Source organism: Artemia sp. Qi Xiang Cuo, chromosome 13, assembly GCF_049724085.1.
Source record: "Artemia sp. Qi Xiang Cuo chromosome 13, ASM4972408v1, whole genome shotgun sequence".
NCBI lineage: Eukaryota > Metazoa > Arthropoda > Branchiopoda > Anostraca > Artemiidae > Artemia > Artemia sp. Qi Xiang Cuo.
The window spans coordinates 37,182,923-37,202,203 of NC_142806.1; the positions used below are offsets into that span (position 1 = coordinate 37,182,923).

General features: G+C 35.6%; 1 protein-coding gene across 3 annotated transcripts in view; it reads left to right on the forward strand.

The window, feature by feature from the left end:
- Positions 1-19,281, forward strand: part of LOC148945243 (zinc finger and BTB domain-containing protein 8A-like) — a 60,455-nt gene that overhangs the window by 23,773 nt on the left and 17,401 nt on the right. For all 3 annotated transcript variants that reach the window (XM_089099535.1, XM_089099534.1, XM_089099533.1), the window contains exons 2-3: positions 477-1,062; positions 5,956-6,078. In XM_089099535.1, the coding sequence (XP_088955661.1) occupies positions 535-1,062; positions 5,956-6,078 (651 nt within the window). In that variant the 5' untranslated portion in view covers positions 477-534. The remainder of the gene's footprint in view (positions 1-476; positions 1,063-5,955; positions 6,079-19,281) is intronic.

The window sequence follows — 19,281 nt, forward strand, 5'->3', positions numbered from 1 at the left end:
AAAGACCTAGGTTGTGTTTCTAGATAAATTGTAGTGTATTTTTCGCATAATAGCAAAATGAGCCAAAAGTTCAATGTTATAAAAGATAAAGCGTTTAGAGGCCAATTTGGCTTAGTGAATACAAAGGAATTTAGGAGGAAATTCAAAAAGCAAACTTGTCAGTTTTGATTATAAGGCACCGATTGCATAGTGGAATAATTTCCGGAATTTTTGTGCATGCATATGTACATGAGCAAAAAAAATTTTCTCTTCAGAGAAACAAAAAATCGTTTAATGTTTGATGACGAGAAGGATTAAATATAATATTATTCCTTCTTTTTGGGAATATTCCAGTGACTAAAACCTTAAGAGCCAATCAAATCCTTTAACATGGAAATCCTTAGTATAAGAAGTGACATTTCCTATATTGGCTTTTGAGTGGTTCAAGTGTCGTTATGCTTTAAAGGAAGGAAAATAATAATCACCATTTTTTTCAGACTAACACCATTATTGGCTGCAATTGAATAACTGATTCGTTTTAAAGAAGAAGGAAATATGTCGAACCACCCAGATAACCACATTTACAAACTGAAATGGAATAGTCATATAGATAGTTTACAAGAAATTTTCCAAGATTTCCTTGAGAAAGGAACTTTTACCGATGTGACCTTACAATTGAAAAACGGATCCTTAAAAGCTCATAAAGCAATGCTTTCTTCGTGTAGTTCATATTTTGCCAAAATATTTCGTGAATGTGAAAAGAAACAGACATCTATTATCATATCTGATGTTACAAAAGAAGAAATGAATTCAATCTTAAAATTTATATACAGTGGTGAAATCAGTCTAAGCGAGGAGGAAATTCAAGGAGTTTTAAGTTCTGCCAAACTGTTGCAGATTCGTGGTCTTTCTGATACCAGCAAAAGTTCAGATCCATTCCAAAGAGAAGTCGGCCCTAGGCCCTTCAAATTAGTTAGTCATAATGGTTGTGATTCTCAGTTAGTAAACTATGGTGCCTTTTCAGCATCCAGGAAGTTGGCCACGCCAAGGCCGAGAAAGCGACCTGCATCTACTGGGCTCCAAGTTAGTCTACTATTTATACTAATATTATTACGACTATTGCTATATACAATCATAGGTACACACAGGCAAGAGTATTGGGGTATCGGAAGAACTTTTTCTCCAGGGAAAGGGGGAGGGGTTTGAATGTCAAAGTAAACTTCAAGGCGTAGTTTTGATATCTTTGGTAGAAAGTTCTCGGGCCTAATCTGGGGGAGGGGCCTCTCAATCACCCCCTAGAAAAATGATGACCTAGAAGTTAAGTTTCTTCATTTTGTAGCTACCCCAGGGAAAAGATGTGACCCCTCCCCGATTCTTTAACTTATAGAAATAACTGCATGTGTCTACATCCTAAATTTCAGATTTGGGGTATCTGCTAATTTTTTTTTTGAAATATGCACTTTAGGTTATTTTTTTCGGATTTTTCTGGGCGGATGAAATCTGAGATCAATTGTGGAAGAAATTCATCTCCATATTCTTGCTGCATGTCGGTATGATATTTACGCTATTATTTTCAAATGATCGTATTTTGTTTGACGAATATGGCCCCTCCCAAACTTGGCCCCCGTCAGTACTGATTCTTGCGAACGTACCTGCCTTTTGCGCCCGTATTTACCATTTATTTGAATTCTGTGATTTATTGTAGAGCTAACAGTTTCCTAGCCTGAATGAAAGTGGAACAGAGTGGAACCAAAGCCGAGCAGGATGTAATGTATGACTGTTTAATTTGGCTATTTGCCATTTTCAACTGCAGATATAGTAAGAAACATTGTACATATAGTATCGCGTTTATTGAGTTCCGTTCTTTTGTTACTAAGCCATATTGAGGAGGCTAAACGCATTTTAGTTTTAGCCCATTTGCTTGGGGAAGGAGAGGTTGGACTGAATGAGACTAGGTTATAAATTCTTTGAAGCTGAGATTTGTTCTGATAGTGCAATTTTTGTTTATTTGTTTAATAACTATTCCTCAGATTTGAGTAGCTTAAGTAAGGCGTGTCAGAGAGAGGGGAGGTTGTAAAAGAAACCCCAACAGTTAAATTTTTCTACCGGAGTGATCTCGAACCAATTGTCGGGGCGGGGATGTCCCGTGTGTGGAGGTGCATGACCTTGGTGTTTTTTTTTCTTATATGAGCTAGAGACAATTCTTCGTACATGAGTTAGAGACAATTATCTATTAAAAGTAATGAAACAAACACATGTTTCTATTAATAAGGAAAGTGCTGAATATTGTTCGTATGTGACATTATGTTCTAATAGCTACGCAAATTACGTTCAAATAGGAAGGGATAAAATAATGCATTTTGTTAATAACATATCTAATTGTATTTAATCCTCTGTGAACCAAATGGATTAAAAAGTATGGCGATGACCCCATTTCCGTTAAAAAGGGCAGACGCTTTCTATTTTAAAGTCAGGTGATTCATCTTTTACATTCCATAACTATAATAGTAAGGGTATACTAATATTCCATAGCCTTCTGGACAAACCTTGTATAAAAATCTATTAACAATCCAGTAATTGTATTTTGATGAAGAATAAGAATTTGGATTCTTAAACGAGGAATACAAATGAATTTAGTTAATAGGGTCTCTTTCCCGTTTTTTTCTATTTAGAAAGCTCTTGTAGATAATTTCGGAGACCACACTGCCTTTCCATGACGATAAATAAAAGTTCAAATAGGGATAAGATCCTTTGGTACTTGTGTATTATACGGTACCCACGAAAGAAGCCAAGTTTGGTTAATGCTAATGAAATATAATAAAACAGGATGAATAGTTTACAGGATGAAAACAGGATTTAATAGTTTAGAAACAAATTTGGGCTATATATTTGCATATTAGAGGGGTGGGGGGGGGGGGGTAAAGCATAGCATATATTAAATACGTAACCTAACCTAGGTACCTCCCACATCCCCCTAAACCCAAAAAAAACAACAGTTTAAACATTGTAAACGCAATTAGCAATCACGCTTTGCCATCCATTTTTATCTTGGAAATACCCGTTTGACCGGTTTCCATTAGTAGTTCCTTGTACAGTATATAGCGGTGGGTCCCATAAAATGCACAAGTACCAATTCTTTTAATAGACAGTGTTTCACAAACAGTGATAGAAATTCACAAAAATACCAGATATTTCGGTCACTGCATATGTGACCAAATATCTGGTATTTTTGTTAATTTCTATCACTGTTTGTGAAATACTGTCTATTAAAAAGATTTTATCCCTATTTGAACTTTTATTTATAGAAAGCTCTTGGCAGTGGCACAGCTAGAGGGGAAGGAGATAGGCTTGTACCCAGGTGCAGCATCTGTCGGGCGCCAATCAAATATGATTCGGAAAAATTGGCCCTATTACTTTGTTAACGAGTGGTGCAGAAATGACATTGCCCGGGTGCTGAAAAACCTAAAATACACCTCTTGCCTATTAGTCGTTGATTCTCTAAATATATATACTAAGCTTTTACTACAAAGTGAAAACAAACTTTGGAATGGCAAGGTGTTAGATGCCACTCCCCATTTCTTCCTGAAAAAAAAAACCTGCGTCATTAGCAAAAACCAGATCAGTTTTTGCGCTGAAATAATTTATTAGTGACTAATCTTATGCACCGACTCTCTCCACAACTAACAGGCTCAAAATAAAAAAAGCAAATGAATGCAAAGCACAAAAGGAAAAGACGACATAATAAAAGTAAAACAAAAACTAAAAACCCTAAGTATAAATGATTAAAGCAACTAATAAAATCTAGACATGAAAGTTTCTGCCCTGTCCATTCAATTTTCAACCTTGTTTCCTTTCAGTTTGCTTCGATTTTATCTACGAACATGCTACTACTATTACTACTAATAACTCACCCCAACACCGAGCCGCCTGAGGCGACCCGCTTTTTGGTAGACCTCATATGGTTTCCCAAAAAGTACATTCCTTTGCAATCTGTCATCCTTAATCTGTGAAACGTGGGCTAGCCATTCTAGCCTTTCTTTTGTATCCTTACTTTTTATAACCTTTCTTGTCTGTTTTGTATCTCTAACAAATTGTCTATATATTATTTTATTTTTTTATATTAAAAAATGGGAGCTTTCTGGTTCTTTTTTGCTTCTTAACTGAACGACTGAGCATGCGATTGTACCATTATTTTTTTTTTTACAGTGATTTTCTTCGCTTTTGCCTATGCTTCGTCCCTCAACTAAAGTAATATTCTTATATGAAGAGAAAATAAAGTGACCGAGAGCTGAAAAAAAGGGAAAAAGATCTGGATTAATGTGGATTTTAAGACAAACACCTACTAGGGGACTAAATTGGACTCTGACCAGACGTGCGTCGTCACTAAGAATGGTCAACTAAATTAGCCAAGTTACCAACATCAAAACGTGCCTATGCATAAGCCAATGAATTTTGTCTTTCTTGTTCTAGATTCGCCAAGTCATTATCCCTAAATTTTTGGGAGTTCAGTTTAAAAATAGATGAACATCTTGCCCCTGTACAAGTTTCTTTCTGTCCCTAAGCCTGGCTTTGGAAACGTCCTAAAATTAGAACCCCTATTCCCTCTTTCCGAGACCTTGGAAACGGCGGTGTTAGGGGTCCAGATTAGAGCCTAAATCTTGGCATTCCCCCTTTTTGTCTAGCTGGCAAGTCATTATGGAACTCGTTTACGTAATTTAGGATAAATTGATTCCCTGCTGAATCCACTTTAGTGTTGTTTCTGGGGCTACCAGGGTGACCTTTAAGGAAAATAAGAATGCTAAGATCTTCCAAAAATAATACGTTTTTCACTTCTTTTATTTAAAACAAATTAGATTTAGCAAATATCTATGCTCTAAGATATTTTCTTTTATTATATATTCATTCTTTATTGTGTTAATTGTTTTTAAGCCCAAATATTCATATTTTGCAGATTTAAATAACTAATGAAGGTTTTCGGGTAAGGGGGGGGGGTGTAACCCAACACTGTTTGCGAAACACATCCCTCAAATCTAAAGGTAGATGAGTAAAAAAAACTAAAAAGTTACGTCATTTATGATAAAGTCTGTGGGCACAGATATATTATTTGGCATTTTGTAAAAAAAAGAGCCACTTTTTTTTACTCCTTTTATTTTCTCTTGTTTGTATACTTTTGTTAGGAGTTTTTTTTTATTTTTGCAAGTGTAGTCTTTGCTGTTCTACCCCTTTTTCTATCTCCGTTTTTATTGTGTTCATATTTGTTCATTTGTTGTGTGTCATAACAGGCTCATAGATATACACAGGAATTTGCTTTATGTGGCGGAAGGGGGAAGAGGGGTGGGCATAAAATTGAAAATGGATAATTGTAGGTGAAGCATGTTAAATACTAGACGCCGTATCCTCAATGACACGGATGTTTTTTTTCTTTATTGAAGGCATGGACCCAGAGCTCCCTCCCCTCCTTGCGTAGTTGCCTATGGCACTAGAACATCATTTTACTTCTTTATCATTGCTTGTGTTTTTTTGTTTTTTTTTGAATAAGTGCTCGGAAAATCCGACAATTCTTGAATATAAGGACTTGGAAAATTATGAAAGCTTTGGTTAGATATTGCCCTTAGTTACTACCTGCTTATCTTTTCAATTCCCCCTTTTTTTTAATGCTTTAATAGAAACATGTGGGCATTATCCTTGTCATTTATCAGCCAGCATAAACCTATCCACTTGCTTATTTAGGGTAAGATTTGCACCTGTCCTAATAACAGGTAGGGATACAATATCCTACTAACAGGTGTTCCAGTCCCTTATTAAGCAAATCCTACTTGAAGTGCGAGATGAAGCGAGACAAAAAATAATATTCCCTTCCTCTCGCTACGGTTCAAAGATTTTATTCACGGGTGTGCCGTAACGCTGAAAAGAGCTTTCTCGACAGCATGAAGCTAGACTTTTTTGTTGTCGTTTTTATGCAAATCTTTCTTTTAGGCGGTACCCCGGAATCCTGGCAGTGGCGGTGAAGAACCGAATTTAAGCTTAGACAATATGATGCCAGAGGTTGTGCTTAATAAGACCTTCAGAGTACCGGCATCTAGTCCTACTAAAAGAATGGTAAGGGTTTCGCTCTTGAAATGGTTAAACCTTAGCTTGCAATTCATGTCAATATATGTGCGTTTGTAAACATACCAGATCTTTTTTGAGGAAGGAAGGGGAGGCTCTTTTAGCTGCTCCGAAATTGTTGGTCCCTTTTTTCGTGAATAGATACATCGGAGCAATATTTAACGGAAATTTCATGTTCTTCCACCATATAGTAAAGCATGTAGGCTACAATTGTTTATGAAGCATATCAGTACTCCTGTACTAAACGGACTCTTTTATATACTGCTAGTTTGGTTAATGCTAATGAAATAAAATAAAATAGGATGTATATATAATAGTTTAGAAACAAATTTGTGCTATATATTTGCTCATTAGGGGGGGGCGTAAAGCGTTGCATATATTAAATACGTAACCTGACCTAACCTAGGTACTTTTTTCTCCCCCTAAACCCCAAAAAACAACAGTTTAAATATCGTATACGTAATGAAAACCGTGCTATAGGCTACATTTTATAACTCGTCTTGGCGTTGTCTTGAATCAACCCGTCAAAAACGGGTTTTTCGTGACTGGTTTCCATTGCAGTAAATAAAAGTCCGTTTAGTACAGGAGTACCAGCATATCTCTTACAACAGGGTAAGAGATTTCAAATCTGTTGCCCCGTGGATATGGCATTTTATTAGCCTATACTCTCCTCTTGGTATAATTGTGTCGAGAAATTATAACCTCTGTTTCTATTGATAAGAATTTAATTGTTCATTTGAGAGCATATAGTGACATAAATGAAAACATGTAAAACAGATTCACCGTTTTGGGTTCAAATAGATACGATCAAAGCTGTATACAGCTTTTTTCGTATGAGTGGGATAAGAAGATTTTTCTGAGGAGACGAGACGACGCAAAAAAATCCCCAGGCCCAATTTTTTTGTTCTGAGTGGGTTATTTAATCATGCAGACCCCTTATTGCTCGGATTTATGGTTGTAATGAGTTTTAAAGGATGGAAACTTAATCTTGATAAGAATCGAAATTTAATCTGATAAATGTTTTCTCTGCTAAAGTTTCTTGATTCAGCAATCTTTTCAACAATTACTTGATTATTAAACTTATAGTATTATTATTTACCCGAATTTAATGAATTAGCATTTCATTGAATTGTCACTTTTCAAGTTGAAAATTCCATTTAACTGTAAAACATGTTACATGACACTCTATTTTGAGGCGTTTTTATCATACATCGTTTCATGAACCGCAGTATACTTGTAAGATAAGTGCATGGTTTCAACTTCGTGACTTTCCTAGCGAAATTTTCAGCTATCTTACTGGAGGTAATTGGGGATATATTTAAGAGGTGTCAAAAAGTGCTCTTAAATAATTGCATTGATTTTCTTATCATACCTGCAGACAGGCCAACGTAGAAAAAACCTCTCCGCGACTTGTCTTAAAGATTTCCTAAAACAATTTTGAAAATGGGAACCTAGAAGTACACTTTTCGTGTCTATGGCTTCCATTGCATGGAATGTCCACTTTCAACCCCTCGGACCTATGTCTAGCGATGCATGTGTATAACTGAAGAATAACTTGTATGGTAACCATCTTGTATTTTTTCGTGCATCAGACGAGACGTAGCCCCCACCCCATAATCATTTTTTGTGACTTCCTGTCTTGATGTTTGGACAAATTTCCCCCCTCTCTTCCAAATAAATTTACGAGTATGTGCTAGAGTGCGCAGATAGTTACATTTGCTATATATATATATATATATATATATATATATATATATATATATATATATATATATATATATATATATATATATACATATATTCCTCATAGGTCAGTCCTAACTATGCCTCCACCTGACGAATAGGTAGGGGGGGAGACTTCCCTCTTCCACCATTAAATCTCGATTTTTTGAAGTTTTATCATAGATTTACTTTCTTGTTAGCTCTGTTTTTTAAGCCTATTTGTTTTTTAAGCCTATTTGTTTTTTATCTCTGAATCCCCCTCCCAGTGCCCCAAAATAAGCTCTTGTGTACGTATTTGACATCTCTAGTATACCAGTCAGTGTCATAGGGGTCTTTAAACTTTTCAGTCTTTGGGTTGGATCAAGGTTATATTGTGGATCTTGGACTGTACCGACGAAAGAAAAACAGACCACAGGCGTCTATCTTTATTTACATTTTTTTAATGATTTTTTTTTTTTTTTTTTTACAATCCATTTTTATGAGCATAATGTTTTCGTTTGAAATGCCGAAATGATCTCTTTGAGATGTAAAAATAAACCATTTTTTTAAGTTCCCTACACCCTTTCAGGGTAATCGTCATCCTTTGTAAGTTTTAACGTCGCTCTTTACTTTTATTCGATAAAACTAATTTTTTAATTTAAGCTCTTTTCGTTTTTGTTTTATTTTTCATGCAAATGTGGTTATTTATTTCTCCTAAAAAAGAGAAGGGTTACCCTCATATATGAGGACCAATGCTTTACTTTAAAAAATTGTCATTTACTTTACTAAATTGCTATTTTTGTTATATCATTGGAAACAGGTACGTTGCTACCCTCGCCAAGTAATTTTTTATTTAATGTTTTAATGCTGGGAAATGAAAAAGGAAATGCTACAAATGAAAAAAACACATAAAAACGAGTGTCCTGTCTTGCGCTCCAAACATTTTCTCTACTTAATTAGGTAGACATTATAAACCAACCTTCAAGTTAAAAAACCTGAGCTGGAAAACGTTGCCTACTCTTATCTTCCTCATTTTCTCAAAACCGAAGAATTGGCAGGCGAGTGCGTAACCAACTCGATTCTATTGAATCTGTTTTGAAAAAAAAAGAGTTTTTTCAACTGAAACTAAGTAGCAACATTAAAACTTAAAATGAATAGCAATTATTACGTATATCAAGGGGGTTGCCTCCTCCTCAACACCTCACTTTTTACGCTAAAGTTTTTTAGTACCTTTAAAAAAGCTTCTGAATGTTCTAATTAAACGGCCCTTGTTTTTCAGGAGTCGTTATTAAAGAATTGGGAAACTTTAGCGTAGAGAGTGAGGCGTTGAGGAGGAGATAACCCCCTTCATATACGTAATAATTTCTGTACGTCTTAAGTTTTAATGTTGCTCCTTATTTTAGTGGAAAAAAACTTGTTTTTTAATTCAATTTCTGATCGGTTTTAAACAATCCCAGGAAATCTGGCCCCACATCCATAGAGAAATACCTTCCCCACCGATATATTCTCAAGACAATTCAATCCCGGTGAAAATTTACGCACGACAATTACCCTTAACAACTCAACGCGGAAAATTAAGACCGAAAAGAGAAAGCAAGAAATATAAAAAGAATTTTATGTAGGAATTCTTGCAAATTCCTCCAGTGCATAATTTCTATTGACAAGTTCACCCCCTGGAAACTCCCCCACGGAAAATTCCCCCGTCGAAAAACCCCCAGTAGGAAATTCGTCCCACTCCCACCCTAAAATGTATGCATGCTTCCCAATAACGAATGCTATGCGTAGACAATGGGCAAATTTTATGACTTAAAGACCTTTACCCGGGGGCTGTGGGGGTGGTCTTGTTATATCCAAAGGCATAGTTATTGGGCTTTTCAACTATGATGAACAAAATGGCTATCTCAAAAGTTTGACCGGACGATTTTGGGAAAAAAGGGGCGGGCGACGGGCCTAGTTGTTCTCTGATCTTTTCGGTCACTTAAAAAGGATGCTAGAACTTTTAATTTCCGTTCAAATGAGCCCTCTTACGATATTCTAGGAACACTGGGTCTATACGATCACCCCTGGAAAAAGTGATTTCCCCTTTTTCGAAAATCAGGCAAATTTTCTCAGGCTCTTAGTCTTTGATGAGTAAGACTAATCTTAATGAAACTTGTGTATTTGAAATCAGCATAATAAGCCAATTCTTTTCATATATCTTTAGGTACCAAAATTATGTTTTTTAGAGTTAGGTTACTATTGAGCCGGGTCGCTTCTTACAGTTCGTTACCTCGAACTGTTTGATAATTTATGAAAACTCGACAGAGGTATTTAAGATAATAATATGACATAGATTCTTAAGATATTGCGTTATTCGATGCTTCCGCAAAATGATGCATCCGAAGTAAAAAAAGAAAAAGAAGCAAAACAAAGTTGTATCATGTAATGGGTATTAGATAATTTGGTTGTTAGTCAAACAATTCAGTAGTGGCTTTTGAGGAGTTAAATTAATCCCGAGAAAGAAGAAGCAATGTCTACCTAGGTTAAGGGGACAGATGTGGATTAACCAGCGCCTCTGAAACTGTGTTCTTATCAAACAATTCCCAAGACATTCTGAACAAAGTTTGAACAGCCTTCTAGTTCTAGAGCTACCCATCCCACAAATGAATTCCCGAAGTAGCTTTTATTCGCATCATCAGATCTGACAGCAAGATGAGTAAGCAGACTTGAGTCCACCTTAATTAATCACCGTTTGAATCATAGTTGCCAGGTGGCGCGCATTTGCGCCATTTGGGCGCTTTTTTTAGGTGATTGCGCGTTGAATTTTTCAAATTGGCGCATTGCGCATGTCAAAAAAATTCGGCGCAAAGTGGGCGCATTTTACCTTCACAATAACAATGACAAAATCAAAATTTCAGAGTCTATTGTTTACTTACAACTTCTACTGACAGATTCAAAAATCTCTATACAGACAGGTGGAATTTTCAGAATCCCTTAGGAATTTTTATATTGCATTCCAGGCTTCATGACGCCCTATATCTCAAATAATAAAGCATGCATTATCCTTAGCGTGAAAAACTAACCGGGAAGGTGGTCAAATTTCGAAAAGAAAATACAGAAAAGAGTGGGAAAAGTTGACCTTTGTTCGACATAGCTCAAGCAGCTCTTTCTGTCTTAAGCTTACCCATCAGCAACCCCTTCATCGAGATAGTGTTTTCTGTCATGAATCTTGTCAAGTACAAAATTCGAAACAAGATGCACCTTTAAATGCTTAACTCTAATGTAACCATCCGACTTAGGCTATATTGCCAGGGAAAGTGCTGCAGGGACTTTGATTCTACACCCGCTATGCTGAATAGATTTACCATTGACATATATGACATGAAAAACCATTCAATGACAATGAAAATGAAGATAAAAGTCTTGAGGAAATTTTGGGCGATATAGAAGGAGGGTTTGCTGTTTAACTTTGAAAATTATCTTGAAGACTGGCCGAAGATATATACAATATATGATTAAAAATGTACAAAACTAATTCGAATTTCATTAAAAGGAAAACACAAATAAAATAACAATCGGAACTGGTTGAAGGACTTTGCCAAGTACAATTTTGTCTCATATGTATATGTCTTTGGCTTCTATTTCATGACAAAATCTCAGAAAGTTGTCCTTAGCCTGCAGTTTTACAAATAGTTGAACTAATTATAGCCGTTCTAATTTCTTATCTTTGACTTGGTCCTTCTTGTCGTTATTATTTTTATTTTTACATCTACGGAACATTTTGTTATAATAATTAAGTTTTGGAATAATCCTATATATTTTTTATATTTATAAAATTCGCCTTTAACTTCCACGTTTTTGTATAACTTATTTGTATTGCAAGATCAGTATACTGAGTACCTATTTCTTTTTTTAGTTCTCTAATCACAATTTCTATTGTTGATAGGGAATAATTCAGCATATTAGCCAAAAAGTAATGTAAAATACCACTTTAGATATTGACAAGTATTTTTTTTTTTTTTTAGATCATCTTTAATTCCCTTTTTTATTTAATTATCTGATACACCAGAGAACTAAGGAAAATATCTTTCTCGTCAACCCAGAGACTGCGAACAGAAAATTTCGACCACAAAAGCGCATGTAATCAGTCAAAAATTCTTCACTGTTTCATATTTCTGAATATGGTGCCGAAATCTGTCAATGAAAACTGAATCCTACCGATTTCGAGTTTTAGTATTCTGGAAAGCGAAATTCACACTTTCTGGTAACATTGCCTCTGAATCACCAATTTCGGAGGTGGAACCAAAGTGTTTTTACGCCATATGGCACTTGGTTCTTGCGCTGTAGTAATGGATAAAGATACTTGATGGGGTAAAAAAATTCTCTGTTGAATCAATAATCCTCATAGTCATGGTCATCCACTAGATTACGGGTGCAAAAAAAAAGAATTGTACGAAAAACTGTCATATTCCCCATAAAATGGCACTTTGCTTTGGTGCTGTCATGAGGGATTTACAAAAAGTTGACCGGTAAAAATTTTTCGCGCGATTTAATTCCCTAATTAGCACCCTAGGATTATTTAGTTGCAGGGGCGCCAATTCACGAAAATCCTGGGGTGTGGCATGTGTTGTTCGAAACCTCAAGGATGCGGGTCAATTTTGTTGTTTTTCGATTTTTCCTATGAAAATACAAAAAAAAAATATAGTTTTTAATGAATATACCCCAAAAAATATTTTCAAAATATTAGGAGGGAAATTGCTCCTAATCCCTGCCCCCTACCACCAGTTGGGGTCCTGTATTGCTGGCTGCTAGTGAAAATGGCATCAACATTGCCAATTTTAACGTCATATCGCGCTTTGTTCTGGTGCTGTTATGGAAGATAAGCAACAAATTACATGTCGAATGAGTGCCTAATCACCAGCCTACGACCATCCACTAAGGCGTTATCGGTGGACAAAATAGAAGAGGGGACTTAAGTGCTACGAAGCTATACAATGTGAATTTCGTTAATTTTCAAGATGATAAATCTCTCGTCGTGGGTTTCCTACCTTTTTTCAATCAAACGCCATTTTGGGGGGATTTCAGGCTCCTTTTTGAAATGCTCAAAAGTTTATTTTTCGGTATTAAATGCCATGGAATTAGTTCCAGGTAAGAGCCATTATTCTGAATAATTATCAGATGTAAAATTAATTTTTTTTTTCACTAGATATTTTTTTCGAAACGTATTTATTTATTTATTAATTTTTTTACTATAACCCTAGTATGGCCTGTTATTATTATTGCTAGATTACAACTTCTGAAGTCAAGATTTCATGAGGAAATGTACGTCAAAGTTTATGTTCAAAATCATTATTTTCCAAAAATTTTCTGACTTCTTTATTGCCGTTCAAAAACAATATAATTAAAAATACGGAATATGCTCAGACCGGCTTAGAAAGGGCACTTCCTGTATAAATACTACTTGTTGCAGAAACATAAATTACTAACTGCACGGCGAAAAATCAGACAATTTAGACGAGTCTTATGGTGGATCTTAATCTCTTTTTTCTCAAGTTGCCTTTCAAGAGCTGACGCTTGAATGCAAATATTGCTAAACTCGAAATGTAAGACCCATCTGGTTTATTTTTCATTTGTTAAAATGTTGTCAAAGTTCTTTTATATTCAAGGCAGTAAAAAGACTTCTCATTGTCGTAAAACATCGCCACCAATGAGATAAACAGAGGTTGCCAAACCCACATGAAGTGCCACATTGTGGTTGGTATCCCAGGGGACCGAATATATATACTGTTGACCATTACCATCACCCTTGCTTAGGAAAAGTGTAAGGTCGTTTACCATACCTCCTTTGATTAAATCAGAAAACAAGTTTCTTTTGTTAAATAAAAGTAAAGAGCGACATTAAAATTCAAAGTAAAGTGAACTATCCTGTGTATCAGGGAGGTTACCGATCCCGCCCCACATTCTTTACGCTAATATTTCATATTGCGTAAATGAAGAGCCTTTTAGAATGCAAAATATATATATACCTGATGATTCCAAAGGTTTTGTTTAAGAATGACTTTTTCAAATATTTGAACTGAAAATAAGCCCTTCCATTTCCAAGACATTAAAAAAAATAACAATTATTGCATTTTTCCTATGCTAGAGCATTTCTTCTTGATGCATTGGGAGGAAAGGGGTGGAGGTTGAGAGGGTAGACCATCATTGCAGGAAAATTAATATTTTTTTCCGATCCTTACGATTTATAGATTAATGTTGCAGATACGAATTTGACTTACTATTAAATGTAACTTCAATGTACTGTTGCTGTCAGGGTTGTGGTTATTGTTAGTTAGTTGCTATAGCGTTGACGAAATCTTGTTATGATTAAATTTAACTGAAAGTAAGGATCAACATTAAAACTAAAAACGAACAAAAATTATTCCGTATATGAGGGGGGGCTGCCCCTTCCTTGATCCTCGCTGTTTTCGCTAAAGTCTTATTGTTCATTAGGATACTTCTCATTCAAATTCAACGGGCCTTATGTTTGAGCAGTCTTTCTTAAAGAACTGTGGCAAAAATTCAAACTTTAACGTAAAGAGCGAGGGCTATGGAAGGGACAGTTCCCCTAATTTCTGGATTAATTTCTGTTTGTTTTAAGTTTTAATGTTGCTCCTTGCTTTCAGTTGAAAAAACTTGCTTGTTTTAAATTTAGTTTCTGACCGTTTTTAAATCATACCGGGAAATCCCCTTCCCTCTCTTCCTCCGTGTAAAATTTCCCCTGGAAATTTTTCTTCCCTATGGAAAATCCTCCATGTGGAAAATACTCCAGTGTTACTCTCCACTCTTTTTGGTCACTTAAAAAAGGCACTAGAACTTTTGGTTTCCAATCAAACGAGCCCTCTGCCAGTCTTCTAGGATCACTGGTTCGATACGATCGCCTCTGAGGAAAAACAAAACAAAAAACAAACAAGCAGGACCATCCGTGAGCTTTATCATAGCAAGTAAATACAAAATTCCACAGTTTTGTATATAGGAGCTTGAAACCTCTACAGCAGGGTTCTCTGATATGCTGAATTTTATGGTGTGATTTTCATCAAGAACGCTTGACTTTTGGGGGTGTTTCACCTTTGCCAATAATTGGGCAAATTTTCTCAGACTCGTAACTTGTACTGGGTAGCATTAAACTAAATGAACTTTATATATATGGAATCAGGATAAAAATCCAGTTCTTTTGACATATCTATTGTTATTCAAAATTATGTTTTTTAGAGTTTCGGTTACTATTGAGGCGAGTTGCTCCTTACTCACAGTTCGTTACCACAAACTGTTTGACAAGCTTAAAGATATTTGATACAGCCTTATCCGTTGACTGTTGGTGCTAACTACTCCTGAATAAAATAGCCATTTTTCCACAATGGGGATAGGGGGATTCGTCCCCTAGTATTGGTCACAAAGACTCCTCTTACTTCGAAAAATATTGAAAAACGCCTGCCCGAAAGTGCACCTTTTTCTTGGTTTTGTCCGTTCCCCTTAGAAAATATCTACTGATGCGCCCTAAAGGTTCAACACGTGGACTCAGCGAAAACAAAGACATTTAAACTGGCTGCGTGAAACATCATATTCCTTGGGGAAAAGAGTTCTTTCACAGTTGCAGTTTGAACCCAAGAAAAGTAAGGCTATTTCGAAAATTTTGGTTAAGTATGCCTTGCGTCTGGATTATCAAGAAAGAGATACTTAGCGATTTCGTAATGGGTTTTTTAAGGGTGTCAGTGTTACCAATCGAAACAGTGTGTCGGTAACAACTGGTATGGCGAACTGAAAACCGTTAAAAAAAAACTTAGATAATAATGCGTTTAGATTTTGAACTGTGGATGTTTCTTCACCTTCTTAGTGCACCTTTAGCTTAGCCTAGTGTTGTTGCTCTAATTGCATACTAAATGTAGGAAACACGGATATGGGGCTGCATCTCCAATTTGGCCTTTTCCTTGTTTTCGACCGAATGGCTTTTTTCTGAGAATTTATGGTCATTTTCCTAGTTTACCTATTTTATTAATTTTTAGGCTACTAAGCCAGGAACTTCCGGCTTTTAAAAACCAATGACAGCGAATCCTGAAAACATTTAGGCCAGTAGCTTATACTACTATCATCAGCAATATGACGCATGGGGCCAAAAGGGACCTACCCCCTTATGCTCAACTAATCGATACCCAAAACTATGTTGACCAATTGCAAGTGCAAATAGCCAGAGTCACTGATTTCCCCGACAACTTCATCTCGGCCTTTAAAATTTGCTTCCCTTCACCTATTGCGGGCTTGTCTAATATGCTATAATGTGTGTATAACTCGCTTGTTTTCTCTATTCCCTTTTCGTGTGTGATTGAGTTATCAAAAGCTGTGTTTTTGAGATAGTATTTTGAATGTAATTTTTTTTTTTTTTTTTTTAATATTGAAAAATAACAGTTTTTTCAAATGAAAGTAAAATGAATCAAATGAAGAGCGATCTTAAAACGCCAAACGAGCAGAAATTATTCCTTATACGGTGTGGCTTCCCCCCCCCTCCATCGTTAACCCTCTCCTCTTTCCGCTAAAGTTTTGAAGTGATTTATTGAACGCATTTGTGAATGGAGCAACTGTAGTTAACGGGTAATTGCGAGTGTTGGATTTATTGATTGCCGTTAAACCATTTGAACCGAAAATTTTATCATGGTTGCAGCGATAGCTGCAACCTAGTAAAGAGCGAACCACAGCACATAGTAATCGAAAGTTAAAAACGTGTTTCGAAACACAAAAGTCTAATATAAAAAACAAGAATATTGATTTAGGAGTCAAAAGTAAAAGTCAAAAGTCAAAAGTAAATAATGGAATGACATAGCCTCAAAACAGCAAACTAATCTATAACGCTTCTCATAGTCCTGCAAGAGCTGTGATATCAGTAACTTTCAGTATACAATTAAAATTATCTTAAAAACTTAGGCAGAAAAATAATAAGTTTAAAGTCATTACACAGCATATAAAGTAATGGATGTATTTAACAGGTAACATCTTGGTCTCACCTAGTATTACTCGAAATGAAAAACATATCAACCGTAATATGAACTCTGGAAATCCAGTTATTTTTCTTTATAAAAAAGATAATCTTAAGATGTGAAACAAATTCTAAAGCGAGTTTGTATTAACGCTTCGAAGTTCTTATAAAAATGGTCATGAAATGTCCTTTTCTTATCCGAAACGACAGTCAATCATTGAATTGAGCTCATTGTGCAGAAGTGATTCCAAATTAAAAAAAAAAAAAAAAAATAAAGCAACAGTCTAAACACGTTTTACTTTTATACTGTTGAAAGTGCACTCAAAAGGTTTACTTTTACCGTACTAAAACTCCTATATTATTTTGTGTTTTCAGTAAAGCGCTAGTTTTCTGTAATGTTACAAACATAGGGAAATATCACCAGTTGATTTGTTAGCATTTGTTTTATTGATATATGTTAGATATGCTGTGAAGTAATGATTTTTGTTCGTTATAAGTTTCAACTTCGCTCTTTACTTGTCTCGGATAAACTTTGCTTTTTTCAATTAATTGCTTAAAGCAACTACGTATCAATAAGTTCTTACATTCTTGAGGCACGGTGAAAAATAGTTTTTATCTCTTTCCAACCAGGGTTGCTAACAGCCGACATCTCAAAAGAGTGCAAATCAAGACCCAAGAGTGATCTTTACAAAAAAAAAGTGCAAAAGCGCGCAGCCCCTCTCACTGTTCTGATCACTATTCCGTCATTTAGAAGTAATTATAAGTTATCCTTTGATCAATATACGTATTGCGCTTAAATTTTTCAAATGTAATTAAAATGAAGTCAGGAGGGTTCCCTACTTAAATGAACTTCTAAATAGTGAGTTAGATTATAATTCTTGTTCCTTTTATAGCTAATAGGTAATACTCTGCTAGAAATTTGCAGGCGTTAATTTTGATCACTCGGGCCATTAATTTAACTAAAGTTGACTTCCTAAAATATTTAGATAAAGTTTTGTCTCCAAACGTTTTTTGTCGGAATTAATACAGGTTCAGACATGTGGGGAAAATATGCTTGGCTTTCACCCTATGTATATGCTTGGCTATGTATACAATTCTCTAAGCCCAAGAAATAAAAAGAGGGTATACATAGTGATTCACCAATAACTTCCCAGGTTATATTTTTGGCCCTGGATTCATATCTGAAAGTGTCATTCACCTAACTCAACTACTTTTCAAGTCCCTAAGCTACAATTTTACCCCATACCCTCTGTAATTTTGATAGAATGGGCCCCATCCAAAACAAATTCTTGCGCCCCTGGCTGGTAAGATTTTTAATTCTGAAAAAATTGATTTTGATTGAGATTTTTAATTCAGAAAACAAATTGCTGAAATGGGCCATTTGCACTATAACATAGTGAGTTGGCCTTGAATCTTTGCAGAGTTTTATCAGTTTGAGAGTAGACTTTGAAAAGTGTTTGTTTTGGTCGTCGCTTCTTCATCACCGTACTGCATATAGAATGGTCCCCATCCAAAACAAATTCTTGCGCCCCTGGCTGGTAAGATTTTTAATTCAGAAAAAATTGATTGATTGAGAGTTTTAATTCAGAAAACAAATTGCTGAGATGGGCCATTTGCACTATAACATAGTGCATTGGCCTTGAGTCTTTGCAGAACTTTGTCAGTTCGAGAGTAGACTTTGAAAAGTGTTTGTTTTGATCGTCGCTTCTTCATCACCGTACTGCATATAGAATGGTCCCCATCCAAAACAAATTCTTGCGCCCCTTGCTGGTAAGATTTTTAATTCAGAAAAAATTGATTGATTGAGAGTTTTAATTCAGAAAACAAATTGCTGAGATGGGCCATTTCCACTATAACATAGTGCATTGGCCTTGAGTCTTTGCAAAGTTTTATCAGTTTGAGAGTTGACTTTGAAAAGTGTTTGTTTTGGTCGTCGCTTCTTCATCACCTTACTGCATATTCACTTTTCTATTTCCAAGAAGAATGGTTGCGCCAAACAGCTTTTGACTTCTTTCATTAAATTTTAATTTGCACTTTTCCATTTGTTAATTTGACTTTGATCTACTTCTTCTTGAATGATTGTTGGAAATGCTGGAAAAATGACTGGATGACTTGGGGAAGGCACAGGCACAGATGACAGAGATCATACCAGCTAGAAATTGTGTCTTTTGCACTCAAATAAATTAATTTGATCTTTTTTATTTTGCTAGAACTTTTTCTATCGTCGTTTCGTAAAAGAGTGCGAAAAAGAGGGATTTTAGCTAAAAATGGCAAAAACAGTACAATTCCCGTCCGTCGAGTGAAAGAGTGCAATGAGGTAACAAGAGTGCAAAAACTACGAAAGTGTGCAAGTTAGCAGCCCTCATTCCAACTACCTTTGGCACCTTTCGGGCCAAAATCCGTGTTTTATGGGTCAAAATGCTAGAATGCTGCGCTTTCCTGTGGTGTGATCTTTTTTGTTCCTTAAAAGGCTACTAGATCTTTAAACATTCATTCGATGAACCCTC